This window comes from Thermobia domestica, chromosome 14, assembly GCF_964235325.1.
Source record: "Thermobia domestica chromosome 14, izTheDome1.hap1.1, whole genome shotgun sequence".
Taxonomy (NCBI): domain Eukaryota; kingdom Metazoa; phylum Arthropoda; class Insecta; order Zygentoma; family Lepismatidae; genus Thermobia; species Thermobia domestica.
In genome coordinates, this window is record NC_137467.1 from 159,748,201 (window position 1) to 159,767,397 (window position 19,197).

General features: G+C 34.8%; 1 protein-coding gene across 1 annotated transcript; it reads left to right on the forward strand.

The window, feature by feature from the left end:
- Positions 1-276: 276 nt before the first annotated feature.
- Positions 277-18,427, forward strand: LOC145670062 (uncharacterized). Its single transcript, XM_081738418.1, has 4 exons — positions 277-396; positions 10,559-10,715; positions 17,422-17,478; positions 18,339-18,427. Exons 1-4 carry the CDS (start codon positions 349-351, stop codon positions 18,425-18,427), a joined length of 351 nt encoding a protein of 116 aa, XP_081594544.1. The 5' UTR covers positions 277-348.
- Positions 18,428-19,197: the final 770 nt, after the last annotated feature.

Here is a 19,197-nt window from a genome sequence, read left to right on the forward strand (position 1 = left end):
ATCTAACTTATTTTCAGCTGACGTAATTGAGTATTGATTATTTAATATTATGTATTTTCCTTAAATTTATTTTTCATGCTTTAAAATAAAAAATGAAACTCTTCATCCAAGATGTATTTTTGTGGACATATTTACTAAAAATAAATAATATTCTTACATTCCAAATTTCGTCCATTTTAGGCAATGATAATTTATGTCTCCATCGAATCACTGTCTTGTTTATAATGCAAATAGTGACGTGATAATTTATTTTACTTTATTTTCCAGAACTTCATCAGAAAATACAGAACTGAGGAACTACTGAACTGAGGATGTACTGAGGAAATCATTTAAATTAATGTTTCTGGAATGGCTCAAATTACATCTTTATTAATTTTGTATTGTATATGTGTTGAGGTAAGATTTACACAAGAGAACTTCAATTGCAAAAATCAGTTAACTGCTTTAATTAATAGATATTGATAAATGTAAGTGTGAGCCTATTTGGTACAAAGTTAATGCATGCTATGGTGGAAGGGAGAAACCTACTTTACACGTCAGAAGTGACGCGCTGGTCGGTCAGCCCATTTGATGGGTCGATACTAGTTACTAAGAGAACCGTAGGTTCTCGATTATTAAACGTTGTTAGTTCTCGTACACGAAATTTGCCTAAACATTTACCGCTCAACATTTGTTTGCTTTAGCAATGTAACCCGGGCCCACACACTCGGGAACTGAAATACGCTCTCAGCTCGACCAGACCGAGGTTCTTAGCTATAATCGGTTTATCCTATTGGTAGAGTAGTCCTGCCTAATGAATCAGGTCTTTCATTCTCTTCAGGCATGGCGCTCTAACGTTACAAGGCAAACACCTTCCACCAGTGTAAGCATTAGCTGGCGAATCCCACGGTTTCACCACAACTCCACAGTCCAACCTAGTCTGTTAGTCCCATGAGAAATCTAGATGGCTTCTTTATTCCCGTCGCGGCCTACCTCAATCGTTGAATGGTAACCGACTTCCGTATACATGTGCTGTGGATACGTAGAGATACTCCCTTGTATTTTATCCCAAAGGGATGAGTGAAGGTGGGTTTGATGCTAGCACTCTACCCCAGAGGAAGTCCTCCCTTCCACTGGGATTGCAAACATTTATCATCATACCTGAAGTCGTGTATCTTTCCCCAGGCCCGTGCACGCAATAACTTGATATTTCCACAATAGAATCGTCCAAACAATTCGAGACTTCCCCTAATTTGTAGATGCTTTGTACATTACCAAAATCAATGATCAAAATCAACCTTTAAAGATATACTCATTTAAGAGTGAGTAAATCTCCCCTTGCAGGTTCGTCCAAGCAACATGGGACTTCACTTTTTTGGGTGCCACGTTCATGTTGTAGTTCAGATACCTTCAGAACCCAATTATATTTGTAGCCATAATTTGAGAGGGAGTAGTGCACTTCTCTCGGTAGAGTAGACTATGGAATACAGAATCTCCCTTGCTTTTTGAAGAGGTACACCATACATTTCCAGGTCCAGTGATTGATGTAGAATATCTCCTTTGAAAGACAATGATGATTTTGGAGCGGAGACTCCCCAGTAGGACTGTTAGTTCTGCATCCACAAAGGAGAAACTTGAGGTTAAAGATTACTTCCACTATATACTTTATTCTTGAAGTACAAAACTGTATTAGGATAGATCTCATCCCGAGCCCTGAAGGACACACCACACACTTCTTGAGGGTAAGGATACTCTCCCTTTATGACGGCAGATCCGTTCCCTTGAGCGCACTGACTATCCCTTTATCACACATAAGAGGGTATCACGTAGTCTTGTCTTAAGTACCAAAGATCAGGATATAGTTATCCATATCATAGGATAGACAACCTCTCACCTTTGCTTGTAGGGATGGCAGTTTACACAATATTCTACCTATCTCGATAAGGCCGTGACCAGGTTGCACATAGCCTTCCAGATTCGATGACACGGGTTTGTAGTCATTTGGAGATTCGGCAGTAGTCTTCATTCTCCAGTAGATTGTTATCTGCGTGAGGCCATAAACGTTCATATGAGAGGGAACCCTCCTCATAGACATAACGAGAGTAAGTTTTTCTTTCTTACCAAGTTTTTCTTTCTTTCTCCTTTTTTTACAAATAAGAGAAGCCTCTTTCGTTGTTACTACGCTGAATTTTTATCAAGTTACTTGCATTTATATCATCTACATTGATATAAAAATATTAATAATTTGCCTGCTAATTCATTTATTAATACATATAATGTAACCAGTAGTGATGTACGATGCGTTATTTTTACAGGCAATATGCAGTAACTAACTTAACTCATTTAGTTTCTAGAAGTATCTATTATTTTTAGGCTGCTCAAAATTAGTGTTTGAAGACGGGCAGTATAGCTAATGTTACCTTTCGTGTAGAGAGAAGACAATACAAAAAGAGTCATTAGCTATGGTTGTTCCTCCAAAGGTAATCATGTTCCTCGCTCTCTCCCAGGTAGAGGTTATCTCATTAGAGATATGTACGGTGGATAATTTTCTGTTTTACAAACCACTTATCTCAGAAATTTTTCTTTCTTCTACGCACTGTTTAGAAATCAGGTTAGCAACAATTAGTGATATCTCTAATCACACTGCTCAACAAGGTTTTCGTCACAAGGAATCTGAGTAGTATTCTAGCATAAGTCGAGAGTGCTAAATTCAAAAAAGAAATCTGCTTTTGTCTATTGGGCTCATTTTTCTCGTGACATGCTACTCCCTCCTTATTGATATCCTTGAAAATCGGTTAAAATGCTGCATATGGTTTATTCTGCAATGGTTGAATTTAAGTAACTAACAGAATTATTGATTAAAATAAAGCTAAGAGAAAGTGAGATAAAATCGACAATCGTGCAAGGAATTCCCATACATACATGATCCTGACCTAAGGGAACATACTCCAAGAAATAAGTGACGTTTGGCAACATTGCAGACGAGTCATATTCAATCACATAGAATTGCATTGTGATTCTTGCCAGCTGTTTTGGAGCACTGTGAGTTCTGATAGCGTGGCAAGTGGTTGCATGTTGTTCTAGTTAGTGAAAGTTGAGTGTTGTGGACATTCAGAAGAAAAGGCCTCGTACCTCTGTCAATAGTGCAAATTCCTTTTGTTATATACGTGGAGAGATGACTGTGAAGTCGCAAAAACAACAATTCACCCCACTCGTAAAGAGGTGCTACGAAATTTATTCCGAATGTAAGTTTGGGGACCAAGACAAGAAATGTGCCCCCACATATGCTGCTTGACATATATTACACTCCCGACAGGCTGGACAAAAGGTTAACGAGATATACCTTTCGCTATTCACATGATTTGGCGGAAACTAACAGAACACACAACAGACTGCTGTTTTCATCTAACAAAAATAACTTGAATCACGTCAAAAAGAAAGAGGAGTGTGTAATACTCGAATTTACCAACTGCTATGAGACTTGTATGCCACAGTGAGGAATTACCGGTAGCAGTGCCTCCAGAAAATGTTATAATGAGTGATGATAAATCTCGTAACGAGCATGAAGAAGGTTCACAAGATGGGGATCCACTCATGCCGTCCCAACATTGGTATTGCCTTGTAAGTCAATAATCAAACACATTTTGACATGAGGTGATCTCAATTACATTTTTCGCGATTTAACTTTGTCTAAGCAGAAATCTGAGCTTTTATCTTTGCGATTGAAATGATTGAATCCTCTCGATACAAAAGTGAGCGTTTATCGTGATGACTATGCTGTTTCTCCTGAATATTACTCGAAGGAGGGTGTCTCTTTTTTGTAACAATATCGAATCCTTTATGGACACTCTTGGCCATCATACAGTATAAGTGAGTGGCGTTTGTTCATACATTCTATTAAATTGAGTCTCAAGGCAGTTCTTCTCCACAACGGGAACAAATTTCCTGCTGTTCCTAATGCTCATTCGGTTAACCATAAGGAGACTTATGAGATGTTTAAACTGCTTCAATTAGTGACTGTGGAGCCAAACCGATTTATTACATTTGAAACATCATTCTTCAAAAAGGCATAATCTACGGATTGCATCTAAATTTAAAGTTTGAATGATGTACTCTGCATAAAGAAGCAGAAAAGCTCCACAGTCATATGCATTCGTTTGTCTTGGGATGTTTTGTACCTTTGTACTGACTGAGCAATCACATGTTGATACCTTTTTATAGCTTCTGGGCAATGAACTAAAGATAATTTCTTTTTGCAATGCAATAAAGTGTAACAAGAGAATCTAAAGAAAATATGGTTCTCCCTTTGTTGTCAGTAACAACTGAAGTTCAATTATTTATATTTTCAATAACTTAAAAAATTAGAAATGTTGAGAGAGAATATCTCGTTCTGCAGTAAAATTTATGCACAAACATTTGTAACTACAAAGTGAATAAGAAGTTGTATTTATTAAAGTACAGGTTTCGGCGAAGACATTGCTGTACATCTGCTCACGACAGGGAAGATCCGTGTTAATTATGTCGTCACTCAACCAATACTTGTCTTCTAGCAATTCAAATCTTTAACACGAAACTGCGAGTTCCTAACCTACAGATTAAATAATCTTCACGCTATGTTATTATCCAATTCTTTATATATATTCTAATTTGTAATATTCGGGACTCGGAATGGATCCTTAACCTGAGTTAGTTCGTTAATTTCATTATTACCATTCGCAAGTGTGGATAAACAGTCTTCTCTTCTTTCCTATTCGCCTTCTTCATTGTCGGAATAAGGTATCTCAAGCTGATGGCCTTCTTCTTTCTTTTTCTTTCTTTCTTTCTTTTTCTTTTTTCTTTTTTTCTTTTTTGCTGAAATCAAAATATTCTCTAGCAATGCCATCGAGATAACTACGAAAGTTTGGCCTCTCAACTAATTTGTTATATACGAACACTAGGGTGCATGTAGGGTGCATATATAGAACATTCTACATTGAAGAAATCGTCGTGAAGAGGTTTTATCCTGACGACATTTCTTCTCAGGAGACACTACGTCTCGCTTAATTTAGACCAGGCAAGATTCTGTGTCGCGAGATCATTACAACGAGGTTTTGGTCATGCGAGATTTTGGGTATCGGGATATTTTGGGGCGCGAGGTTTTGGAAGACGAGGTTTTGGCAAGGCAAGGTTTTAGCCCGGTGAGGTTTTGGTCAGGCGAGGTTTTGGCCAAGCGGGGTTTTGGCCAGGCGAGATTTTGTTCCGCGAGGTTTTGAGCGGCGAGGTTTTGGCCAGGCGAGGTTTCGGCCCGGCGAGATTTGGGAGGCGAGGTTCTGGCCAGGCAAGGTTTTGGTCCGCGAGGTTCTGGCCTCGAGGTTTTGTACCCAAACCATTTTGGAGCAAAAGACTTCGTCGTTTCACAATAAGCTTACATACTCATGTTGTAGGTTTTTTGCTGCGGACTGTACATGCAACATACATATCAATGTACTCGTCTAAACGAAAGAGAGCGATCGATACGGGTATTAGCCACTTCCGGTGCACGGAACATAATACATTTTCTGTGGAGTAAGATATTTCCAGCAATTGCACACGTGCAACATATGCAAATTTACCATCTTTCAAGGTTTCGTTCTTCGTCCAAATTTAGCATTCTTTAGTTCGACTATATCATTTTCAATGAAATAATATGTATCTGAAAACTCTCTTGGGAGTAATCTCCGTCCTGACACTCGCCTGTGGGTATTCCTAACTTTTTGCATCCAAATCGGTTAGTTCTTCTTGCCATAAAAGACATGTTCTGCACATTGAATGCAAATTTTTATATATATATATATATATACAATAATATCTGCTTCGAAGACAATTTTTTCTTTGCGCCTGCTGATATCTATTGATAACTGGATTGTGTTTCTGAATTCACAAGCTAAGGAATAGTGAAAACATTTGAAGAGAGGAGTTGTCTTTAGGATGTAGCATCCTAGTGCTTGACGAGTTTCGTTTTCTTTTCGTTTTCAAGTACCAACGTAACAAATTTACAATTCACTACTCATGATACTCTAGTTGAGTTAAGTTGATTTGAGTTTAACGTCCCTTTCAACAGCGAGGCTATATGAGGAGTGGACCTACTGATTAACGTGGAATCCGAACCACATGAGCTCCCGCCGGGAATGGAACCAGAGTCTTCAAGGCGCGTACGCTAACCGCTTAGCCACTTAGAAGCTTCATCGTACTTCATTATTGAGCTATTTGCTGTTTACGTTTTTTGGCTTTTAATTAGAAAGCAACGTTTCTATAGAAGATAAAACTGAAGCTGAAGATGAAGAAGTTGGAGTTGTTTCTAAGAACCTCAAGTCTTTAATATCTGCTTATTTGCAACAAACATGAACATGTACATGATACAATGAACAGAACCATCTAAACGTCTTGGATTTTGTTATCATTGTAAAACATGTAAGCGAAAATTCAAGCCTGTCACAATGTTCGAAGGAGCACACATATATCTTATACATCTTATATATGTCTGTAAACTTAGACAAATGTGACCTAGTATCCTATGCCTCGGAGAGGGAGATTTAATATGAGTCTTCTCGCCTCTCACTAGCCGGGGTGCTTCTTTAAAGTGAGTCTCGTCGCTTCTCACTATTAGGGGTGCTTATTGCAAGTGAACCCCTCGCCTCTCACTAGTGGGAGTGCTTATTTGTAATCATTTATAGTATATTTAGATCGCTTGTTAAACCTTGAAGAACGCAATAGGCGTAGGTGTTAGCACAGCCTCTTTTAGGCTGTGCTAAACAAAAAACTTCTTGACACATTTTTCTGACATTCTAATTGTCGACAAGTATAACATAAATTTATATTTCTGTAATAATATAATTAAGATTCAATCACTGATTCAGTATAGATGGAACACTTATACAGAAAGTATTATAAAACATGCGTTTTCAGTTATACGTCTGCTGTACGTCAAGTCCAAAAACTACAGGAATTACTCATGTAACCTATCTTTTTAAGTACGCCACCTACAATTTTTTTCTCAGTTTATTCTTTAAGAAATTGGAATATATTTGAGTCATTATACATTGTCTTATACATAAGATAAACGAACCTTTTTATATAAAATTATTTTTTTCTGTAAATTCACAAGGTACGCTTGGGAAGGAAACAAATCTTCCAGAAATTTAAATATGTTTGAAACATGTATATATTATCTTACAATTAAGATAAACAAACTTTTTTATAAGATTATTTTCCTGTAAATTCAGAAAGTGTGAATGTGAATGAAAGAAACAATTCATTGAAAATTTTAATATGTTTCAGTCATGTGTATATATTGTCTTAAAATGAAGATAAACGAACTGCTTTTTATATATAAAAAATCTGTAAATTCAAGGGTTTCGTCAGGATTTGCTTTACTTCGCATATATTTTCTTTTCTCCGTAACTAAATCAAGTGTTACTCATAGATTTTGGTACGTCGGAGGAGGATGTATGATAAAATATTTTGGTAATAAATTAGACTTCCAAGTAACCGTGCTGTCTCTGTAAGCGAAAATAGAATCTAAAAGAAATGGGAAAAAACCCCGAATATTTCTGACATTTCTTCTTCTTTTTCTTCCAAACCTAACATTTATGGGGACAACAGTATATGCTCTGAATTACTTGTTATATACAAAACAAAACGAGGTATGTTTTATAATTCTACTATTGTTAATTTTCGTTCTGTAAATTTTTGAAGAAAACCTAAAGGATGTTGCGGCTGGTGGCCATCTTGAATTTTCACTCTTCGGAACACGTTGTTTTAGTTTTAACATCCTAAATCTGATTCACGGATGTTTGAAGCTTCTGAAAATAATAGTTTAATTTAGTCCTGGAGGGGCCCATTCGGGGCTAACCTAGCTCCCCTCTATACATGCTTTTGTTGCAGTTTTTTTTTTTGCCGACTGCACAATCGTTGAACACCCGTTACCCGTGAAAAATGTATTAGGTATCGTGCACCGGTAGTAAGCATTTAAAGTATCAATCAGTTTCTTTCGTCAAGTTGGTTGATATATATGTTGCATGGGTCCAATATCTGGAAACACACTGCGCTTGAAACTGCATTAGGTACCGCGTACCAGAAGTGGTTGAACGGAAGTGACCAATTCCGCTAGTGATCAGTATTTTCGCCAAGTTGATTGATATATAGCTTGTGTGCAGTCACTGGAAACCTATAATCCTTGGAAACTGTTTTAGGTGCCCTGAACAGGGAGTGGTTCACCTGAACTGAACAATTTTGGTGCCGAAATCTATTTCTTCAAGACAACTTTATATATATATATTGCGAAATCGCTGACAATATCTCATCCCTGGAAACTGTTTTATTCCCTTACTTATATATTTAGACGTATTGAAGGTTCGTGGACAGGTTAAGTGCAGGCCTTTGGACCAACTCTGCTGTTTTGTAAAGTTATCTCAGTACTGCTGTTCAACAGATCGGATACAGTTGACTCTCTTGGTAACTTACATTTTTTTATGTATTTTTTCTTATCTCGCTTACAGCAGATTTTATTTGTATCTATTTACATATTTACATATTACCAGTTGAGAATGGAGGCCTTGGAATTCGTCGAGCCATGGATATCGCCATACCTTCTTTCCTCGCATCATTCTATGGCTCACGAGAACTAATTGGATCTCTTCTTCAACAGGAGGCTGACTTAGACTCGATTCGAGATGTACAAGAATGCACCGATAAATGGACTAGTCTGGTTGTAATGGATCCCCCACCTATCGACAAAAGACATGTTCAGTCTGTTTGGGATGAACCTATAGTCAAGCTTCGTTTATCTTCACTCCTATCATCAACTAATAACCCAGATGACAAAGCCAGGCTGTTAGCTGTCTCTTCCTCCAAAACTGGAGCATGGCTTCAAGCCCTACCTTCTCACACACTCGGCCTACACCTTTCTAATGAGAGCTTTCGTATTGCTACAGCTCTGCGCTTAGGTGCTAATATTTGTGAGCCTCACTTTTGTCCTGCTTGCAACGCATATGTTGATAATAAAGGATTACATGGCCTTTCATGCAAAAAAAGTGCGGGAAGACAATCTCGACATCATATTGTAAACGACATTATTTGTAGAGTCCTCGTTTCAGCGGGAGTTGCTTCAATAAAAGAACCAAATGGTTGTTGCCGCTCTGATGGTAAAAGGCCTGATGGCATGACCTTGGTACCATGGAAAAATGGAAAAGCACTAGTCTGGGATTTCACATGTTCCGATACGTTTGCTCCTTCCAACTTACCCCATTCTTCAATTCAGGCAGGTCTCGTCGCCGCTCACAGAGAATCAGACAAATGACTAAAATACTCAAACCTATTGGACAAATATTGGTTTGTAACAGTAGCAATAGAAACCAGTGGGTCTTGGGGTCACGAAGGATCTAATTTCATTAATGAAGTTGGTCATCGAATAGCAATCAAAACTGGTGACACCCGAGCGACTGCATTCCTTTTCCAATGTATCAGCATCGCCATCCAGCGCGGTAATGTGTCATCGATCTTAGGCACATTACCTCCTGGTAAAGAACTGGACGAGATTTTTCTTCTATAACACACAATAAGACGGAAGGAGACATATCCGAGGAGGCTGACAACCACTTTGACTATGCTCATGAAGAAGGTTTTGAATCCAGTTTGGATAAATATACATTGTTGGAAGTCATGGCTAATACCGGTAAATTTGGGAGTGGTAGCAACATTATTTACAGATTTTACTTTGTTACTCAAAATCGTTAAAGACCCGAATGATATTGTTTATTTGTCCGATGTTTATTTTGGAACAAATATGATAGCTACAGATAATCTATGTATTCTTAGATGTGCGTATATATATAAAATATGAGTGCCTTTTGTTTTATATAGTAATCAGAATTTTGAGTGAAGTAAGAATGAAGAATAATTGTTAAGTGAAATTTTGAATATCAGATGTACAGTATAAGAATATATGCAGTGAAAATCCTTGTTACATCAGAAAGTTTAACTGATCAATATTTGAAGCATTTACAATTTTACTAAGTAGAATGATGATGAAGTGGTTCGAAAATGGAATAATTCAATCCATCCGAAAGAGCAACATAATTATTTATTTCCGTTTTCTTCTTAGCGCTTCAGCTTTGCATTTGTTTGTCAAGATTTTTGATCAGAATATCTAGAAAAAATGTTACAGTTTTCTTACATATTACAAGCTCAAATTTCTTCCTTACTCACAAACAAATTTTCAGTAAAAATTTTCAAGAAATTTTCAATGAAGACAAAGAGTCACTCAGCACAGTTATTAAAAATGCCCTGTTGACATAAATATTGAAACTCACCATAGGTTCAATTTCTAATTTATCCATCGAATTCGAAGGTGAATATTCTCACAAACCCTGAAAGTCATATTTATAGTAACAATAATAACGTATAATCTTTAAGTGGTATGACTTAATTACTCAAAAACAAAGATTTTTGCATTCATTTTTATTATAATTTATTAATCGTATCCGTTATCTCCTTGGTATTAGAACTATATTGATTTTATGGAATATTTTCCATATTAAAATGTATTTTCTTTCATTTTTAGACTATCAGCAACTTTACACGGTATAACGAAAATGGTCTGCGATTACGGTCACTAACTGTTGCTGCAAGTGATATTGAGTCAGTACCTATAGATGAGCTGTTGTATGGCAATTATGCACATCATGGACGAATTATGGATATACCTACTATAGAAAATTGTAAGAGGAAATTATTTATTTTTTGTACATTTGTTAATGGTACTTTTGAGATGTGAAATTCGAAAAAAAAATACTAGCAAAAATTAACCCAATATCCGAATACTTAAAAGTATTGAAATAAATCTGCGTGCTCTGCGGAAATCTCATCACTTCAACCATGGTTATTACGCGGTAAAAAGTGTAGTTTGTTATCATAATTAATAAGCATATTGTATGATTAACCTCAGTTAGGTTCTTATCGGGCGCATATAGAACTTGAGGTTATTCATTCCAAGAAAGCTTTCTACTTTCTTGGAATGAATAACATTTAAGAAAGCTATTGTCATGAAAGATAATTTCGGCCAGTCTTTAGTTTTATTAGCCTTATATTGAAGTTTCCATGTGTATGGGTTAATTTGCAAAATACACTGTTTATCTGTAATACTTTAAACGAATTAATTAAGCACAAGAAATCGGGAATAAATGCCATTTCTTGTGATCATTGTATTTTCCCTATTATGTGTTTTTTGTTTTAACTTTTGTTTAAAATAAAACTCATATTGTGCATCATTCTCATAAAGTGAAGGCCAATAGAATGATACGGAATTTAATGTCTCTCAACGAAGAGGATAAATCAATACATGCTAGGTGATCATTTTCACACCTCAAACACAGCTAATCGGAAAAGCGCAATAAGGTGTGTGCCGGAAACGTGAAAAAAATGCTTGCGATATCGTGAAATTAAAAGGGAGCTATGGTATATGGTATTACGGGTTTCTCAAGAGCTGATATAGGGTTTAAATAATGTGAATTTAGAAAAAATGGTGACGACATTTATTCATATATTTTATTTTTATTTTTTCCCTTTCCCTTTGATGTATTCTGCTTAATACTTTTCAAGTCATACTTATTAATTAAGTCTATTTACAATCTTAAATATACACTCTTGTCCAAAATGATTGTAGCATATCTATAACTGTCTTCTTGTAAGAATATTTGATAATGATTTTGCAGGGTACCTTTAATACTGATACTATGTGTATAACACTAGTTAACAAATTTAAACTTTTTGTTTGTTACATGAGAAAAATCACCTGATTTTAAAGGAACTTTTTGCGCTGAATTCGAATATGCACTCGGTTTCTCTCCATCACGTACAGTTTTCCCGTAACAGAGGGATTTTCGGGAAATTCCCTCAAAAATTTCCCTTTTTCAGATATTTTATTCCCCTAGCTCCTGTCCCCTTACATATAGTAACATAGAAATTATACCTAAGTATACCTTGATTTATATTTAATAAACCCTAAAAGTTTCGTAAAAACCGCTTTGTTCTTTCTAGAGAAATAAATATATTTGTATGTATACTGTGTGCACTGTTTATTGCACCTGATAGTAATGCTTTCAGATCTCCTAAGTTGGGGTAAAAAAGATTTGCTTTATTACTACAAACACAGACACAAAAATGAATATTTACAATAGTCAACAACACACTTGTATTGCTCTCTGTAAATTAGAAACGTTTATAAAAATAGAATGTACATCCAACGTATATTTTTTTTAAACGTACAGTATATGTATATCTTAATACATATATATACAATTCTCCAAGTTTTTTCGTTTTGTTCATGAAATGGTTATCAATATTTGGCACTTGGGCACCCAACATAATTTGTGCGTCGTGCTACGTCACTTTACTTGCATGGGCCAAAGGGAAACGGAGGTTCATGAAATTTGCTGTACCAATGGTGTGGAGAGAACCCACCAACCATCTGGATGATTGTTATTTTTGTCTCACAGTAGTTAAGGGACATTCTAAAAAAAGCAAGTACACAATAAGTTATCCCAACGTTAAATCCGCAATTAGACCTATTCCGCACGGGGATGAACTTCCACTTCCCGAGCCCCCTACCAACTGGGAAGAGATATGGCGAAAAGACTCTGATGATGATCATGACCTTCTATACCACTTGCGCACTCAGTGAAGATTAAGGAATCCTATGACACCATGTCAACTTTGCTAAATCTTTTAAATTACAAGGACCATTGTTGGCAAATGTTGTGATCTCAAGGTAGTTGGTATTTTATTAGGACTGCAGTGCGGTTACACGAAGTACCAATGTTTTTTATGTTTATGGGATAACCGAGCTGATGACAAACATTATGAAGTGAAGGAATGGGAACCTAGAGTGAATTACGTACCTGGAGAATGCAACGTCAAATAAGCTCCTTTGGTAGATCCTAATAAGATATTACTACCACCACTTCATATCAAGTTAGGACTTATGAAAAACTTTGTCAAAGCCATGGACACATCTGGTGAAGGTTTCAAGTATTTGCGAGATAAGTTCCCTAACCTGAGTGATGCTAAGATTTCAGCGGGAGTGTTTATTGGTCCCCAAATTAGGAAATTAATGCTTGATGATAGCTTTGACAGCAAGTTAAACAGTGCTGAGCTAGCTGCCTGGACAGCATTTAAGTGTGTTGTGCGCAACTTTCTGGGCAATAACAAAGCTGAGAGTTACACAGAAATCGTACAGGACATGATACAGAAATACAAAGAGTTGGGTTGTAGGATGTCTTTAAAAATCAACTTTTTGCACTCCCACCTCAGCTTCTTTCCTGCTAACCTAGGTGCTCTCAGCGACGAACAGGGGGAAAGATTCCACCAAGATATAATGGCAATGGAGAAAAGGTACCAGAGACGATGGGATCCTTCAATGATGGGGGACTATTGTTGGGGTCTTGTTAGAGAATGCAACATTTCTTACAAAAGAAGGAAGTAGTGTACGTTTTTGTAACCCAATGGAAGTTTCATATATTGTGATAGTTTTGATTGTCTTTTCATGACCTTTTGGTACATTTGTATTATTGTTTATTGTAAATTGTCACACTTGTAAATTATATTGTATTATATTTTATATATGTGTTTGTGGTAATAAAGCAAAACGTTTTACCTCAACTTAAGAGATCTGAAAGCATTACTATAAGGTGCAATAAACAGTACACACAGTATACATACAAATATATTTATTTCTCTAGAAAGAATAAAGCGATTATTACGAAACTTGGAGGGTTTGTTAAATATGAATCAAAGTATACTTAGGTAGTATTTCTATGTTAGTATATGCAAGGGGACAAGATCTTGGGGTGTAAAATAAACGAAAAGGGAAATTTTTAAGGGATTTTCCCGAAAATCCCTCTGTTACGGGAAAATCGCACGAGATGGAGAAAAATCGAGTGCATATTCGAATTCAGCGAAAAAATTTCCTTTAAGAACAGGTATTTCCTTTTATGTAACAAAACCTTTGTTAACTAGTGTAATCAGCAAATGTATACTTGTGGTAAATTTCATAGGAAAAGAATTGCAAATACGAAAATTAGAATGAGTAAAACAAAAAGTTACTAAATAGACAAGAAAGTAGTTTCGTTTTATTGTTCTTATTTACTGTTTTTGACGCGACATTTGCCACATATATGTCTTTGCCGATTATACACATACTAACACTATAAGAAATACCGGGCGAATTCGTGATCAAATTATATTCCTACAACAACACATTTATAGACATGCGACAATAATTTTTTATATGGGTGTACATAAATGCATTTATCTGAGCTTTTCATAAATTATTGACAAAAATATAATGAACATATTTGATTTAGTAATATAAACTCTATTTTCAAAAATAAAATTATTACGCCATTGGGGGCCCTGGTATCTCAGTGGTAGAATGTTCACCTCTGGCGCTTTGGTTCCCTGGTTCGATCCCTAGTCGCGCCAAGGGATCTTTGTGATGAAAAAGCACCGTGTGCATGGGTTTCCTCGGGGTTCTCCCTTTTTCTCTCACTTTCTTCATTCCACCATTTAATTCATTTCTCATCATCACCTTCTTCTTTAATATAGCCGGCATAACCGTGGGACGTAAAACTCAAAGATTTCATTTCATTTTTATTACGCCTTTTCCGATTATTTGTTTGGCCACAATTGTCGATCTTTAAGCTTTTAGCTGAAATATCTTTTTTGCATCACTTAAAATGCTAGGAGTGTTGTACCCCAAAGTAAAGGGTCAACAGTGTCACTATTCACCTCAACAGCCCTATAAGTATAGATTTGACACTAATATTGGACTTCTAAAATATTTTTAAACGTTCATACCTTTATAGGGGTGCTAGAGGAAACTTATCCATACAGTATTTGTTTCCCAATTGCAAGGCATACGCATTAGGCTTAGGTAATAATTCCACGCACCCAGAGTTATGCTAGCCCTTCAGAAATCGAGTCCTAGTTTCGTAACTGAGAGGTCGCGCACGGTCTTTTGGACCGTGCTGCTGAAAATAAACTTAAATGAAAAAATATATTGAAAAAACTATTTATATTACCTTGACATTATTTTTTAATGCATTCGAAGTTTAGTAAAAGATTTATTTTCCTTTCATAGAACAAAAATAGTAATTACAGTTTTCAATAATACCTTGAAAAAAACCGGTATTTTCTATCATTTGTAGTATGGAGCACAGAAATAAAATTCAGTACTTATGAAATGTTTTATGTGAGTATTGTATTAATCTTTGTTAGCATGTTGGACACTTGAGTGACCAATATTCTCATTAATAATGAGAATATATTTCAAAATACACTTAAAATTGATTAGATTATTTCAAAAGAAAGTCAATGATATAATGACTCATTATTACTATTCCCTCAATAAAAAAACAACAACTAAAAGGAAATGATAAGTCGCGGTAACTCATTGGTAGAGTAATTATATCTGTTAAGTGAGGTCCTTGGTTACATCCCAGCTTTTGGCAAAAGGGCTTTGTGGTTTGAAAAACCGTATGCTTTTGCTCTCCGGAGCTTTTCTCGTTTTCTCCCACTTCCGTTTTTCCACCATTATCATTTACGTTATTATCACCACCTTCCTAAGTCTCTATGGGGTGCGCGGTGGCTCAGTGGTAGAGCGTTCACCTCCGGTGCTCGGGGTCCCTGGTTCGATCCCAGCTCGCGCGTGTGGATTTTGTGGTGGACAAACACCGTGCTCGTGGGTTTTCTCCGGGTTTTCCCGTTTCCTCCCACTTTCTTCATCCACCATTTCACTAATTTCTCATTATCACCGTCTCCTTTAGTCTAACCGGCATATCCGTGGGACGTTAAACTTAAAGATTTCATTTTTCATTTCTAGGTCTCTATGAATAATTGTAACATGTTATACACAGAAAATTAATTAATAAACAATAGAAAGTAATAGTAAACACAAAACTGTTAGTAGTAATGAATCTATATATACACTACACTTTGATCATAACTTAACATCTTGAATTTGGTTTTATATCAGTAGTGGTCAGTTTCAAGTTTAGAATCAAGATTTTCAGACTTTTTACTCTTTCACAGTGATCATTTTAAGCGTTCGCATGGCGTACAAAAACCCCCAGTAGCAGTGAAATTTAACAGAGACATGTTTACGATCGGGCGTAAATATTTTGAAATTACAATTGTACGTGGAGGTTGTCTGCTCTCTACAGTTATAGTTCTTACACTGATGACAATTTCTCTTCGAGTTCCTGTTTTTCTTCCAGTCACAATTGTAGTATTTGGCAGGAGCATTCTGTCATTACTGGGTGGTGGAGCAGTTTTAATTTCTGAACTATCTGTTATTATGTCTAGCTTTTGTTTTGTGTTCAGATGATGTATTTTATTTAGAAGATGTCGTATCAAATATTCACCGTAAAGATTTTTTAAAGTTTTTTTCACAAACTATGTATATTTCAGTTTCTATTCTGTCCAAGCACAATAAAACTATTCAGTTCAGTGTTTAGGAAACTAAAAACGAATAGTATTGTCCATCGTTTCGATGTTCTACTCACTGAAAACGTCCTTTGATCTCTTCTACAGCCTCCACTCCTCCTTTAGTAGAATTATAAATGTAAGCACAAAATGTTTTCTCTGCTCTTCTGATTGTGGGTATATGTTCTCGGTAGACAATAGCAATACTATTTTATAAATCCTTTGATTAGTATATGGATCTATATCATACAGTATATGGTCCGCAAGAAATAGAGTACATGCCTCAAATAATGTATTTGCTGCGTCTTCTATCTGTTTCACTACAGATAAACGATTAATCAAAATGAATCTACTCCCATGGGATATGCAGTTCGATATAGTTCATAAGTAGGCATATATCCTATAAATAAATAAATAATTTAATTCCGTTCAGTCGTTTTCCTTTAATTCGGGGATATTTTTCAAAGTGAATTCGTTCATCTTATTCATATCAGCGTAGCTTGTTCATAAAAACACCAACAATAACTTTGCCTCTTTTGCTAATCTAAAGATGAATATTTTTAAAAATATAAAACACTTCATTTCGCAATGACTAAACTTAAAGATGATTATAAAATAATGACAATTTTTTTTGTACTTTACAGTGACACTAACTAGTGAGATTGAACAAACTATGGATAAATTACAAAGAACTTATCAAAATGTTTTCTCCTCCCATAGAAGTATTAAGGTGATATTTTATACTCCATCTTTGTAATAATTTAAATTACTTACATTAATTACATAGGAATTAGTAGAAAATGAAAATAATTGTGAATCGCAATTTGAGTTGTTATTTTTTGAAAATAAATATAATTTATTTTTTCATATATATATAGTGAATAAGAATTATTAAGCACTATGAAATAGTTATATAATCTTTTAAAACTGTTCACACCTTTCCAGCTTCTCGACCAACGAAGAGTCTTATGAATGCTCTGTTGAATCTGTCGATGACAAAAGGTATAAGTTACTTTTATTAATGTATGCTAAAGTCTCTAAATTCCTAAGAAATAAAAGTACAGGGAAAATTAGACCTTAAAAATCATTATTTTTATTCCAATAGAACTTCAACCATAGAATGGTGATTGCTTGAGCACATAACCATTATTATGAATCTATGTTTTGGTGTTAAATTATAAATTCCATTGATCATGAAAATAATCACTTAAACTTTTATGTACCTAAAACTAATAGTGTGTCAAAATACTTTAAGAGCATATTATAATTTAAGTACACATTATAATACAAGTTTACCAGCACATTACAGTGCAAATAACAACTTTGAATCAACATATATATATATATATATATATATATATATATATATATATATATATATATATATATATATAGATAGATATAGATAGATAGATAGATAGATAGATAGATAGATAGATAGATAGATAGATAATACCTAACATAGCATAACTTTAATAAATAAAATATTTCCTGATATTGTGAAATTAAATACATTGAAATAATATAAAACGATGAAGGATGTCTAACAAATTAGGACATCATATAAAAAGCTACTATAATACATACTTTCCTACTTTGTTACATAGTTATTAAAACCAGGATAATTTTAGAGAATTTCAGAAATTTCTCAATGAATAATCAAAACAATTTACACAACCAATTTTAATGTATTCATGTGACATATTCATCCTACCAGTAAATGACATGAAAATAAAAATTATAACTTTAATATTAGTAATATCAGCAAACTTTTAAATAAACTAATCAAATAAAGCAGCTATATGTTTGTGTTTGTGTCAAATATTTTTATAATTAAGTATTACAAATCTATTGTTTTACAGAAGCCCAAGAATTGTTTGATATAATGGATGAATGGATTTCGTATAGGTCAGCTCATGGTAATATTATTCAGCAGCTTATAATTTATTAACGATATTAAAATTCAGTTAAATTTAGAATATTCACTACAGTTAATAAAATATCAGCCAATTTAGTGTAATATTCATGGTGCCAAAATATAAAAAAATAATGCAATTCATTTAGTAAAAATTTAGTATAATAAAAATTTAGTATAAACATTCAGTACAACAAGGTAGCAAATGTATCCTCAAGATCTATAGTTTGTTCCACCCATTCCCTTTCAAGGTGTGTGACCATACCTTAGGTATAGGAAGGCAGATTGCATAACAATGTGATGTATTTGCTAATTTGACTAGAGAAGTAAGGAGTAGGTCTGATGAGGATCTTGGCTAGAATATCGAAACGTCACGTGTAAATGTGTTTTTATGTAAATAAGTGGAGTATTGTTCAGCAGTGTGTTTATTTTTTATGATTCATAGGTTCCCATTTCTGCTTAAAATATTAGTTTTTACCCAAACATTATAGAAATGTTTATACAGGTGAGAAAAGAATCATGTAAATATGTATTTTCATCCAAGTATTCGCACAGACTTATTAAAAAAGTATAACAACGTCTATTTGAAAGTCCATAATTCCTTAGTAATATACAGATAAGGAAATATCTAAAAAGACATCCATTAATTAAATCCGTTTTAATTTACAAATATGAATACGAAACCTTGTATATAGAGATATTGACTAGTTTTCTGCCAAACATAAAAAAGTATCAAATATTATGCATGTTAGGAAATTTCTAGCTTCATATTTGTTCAAAAGTTTTGGAAAAATAATTATAAGAAC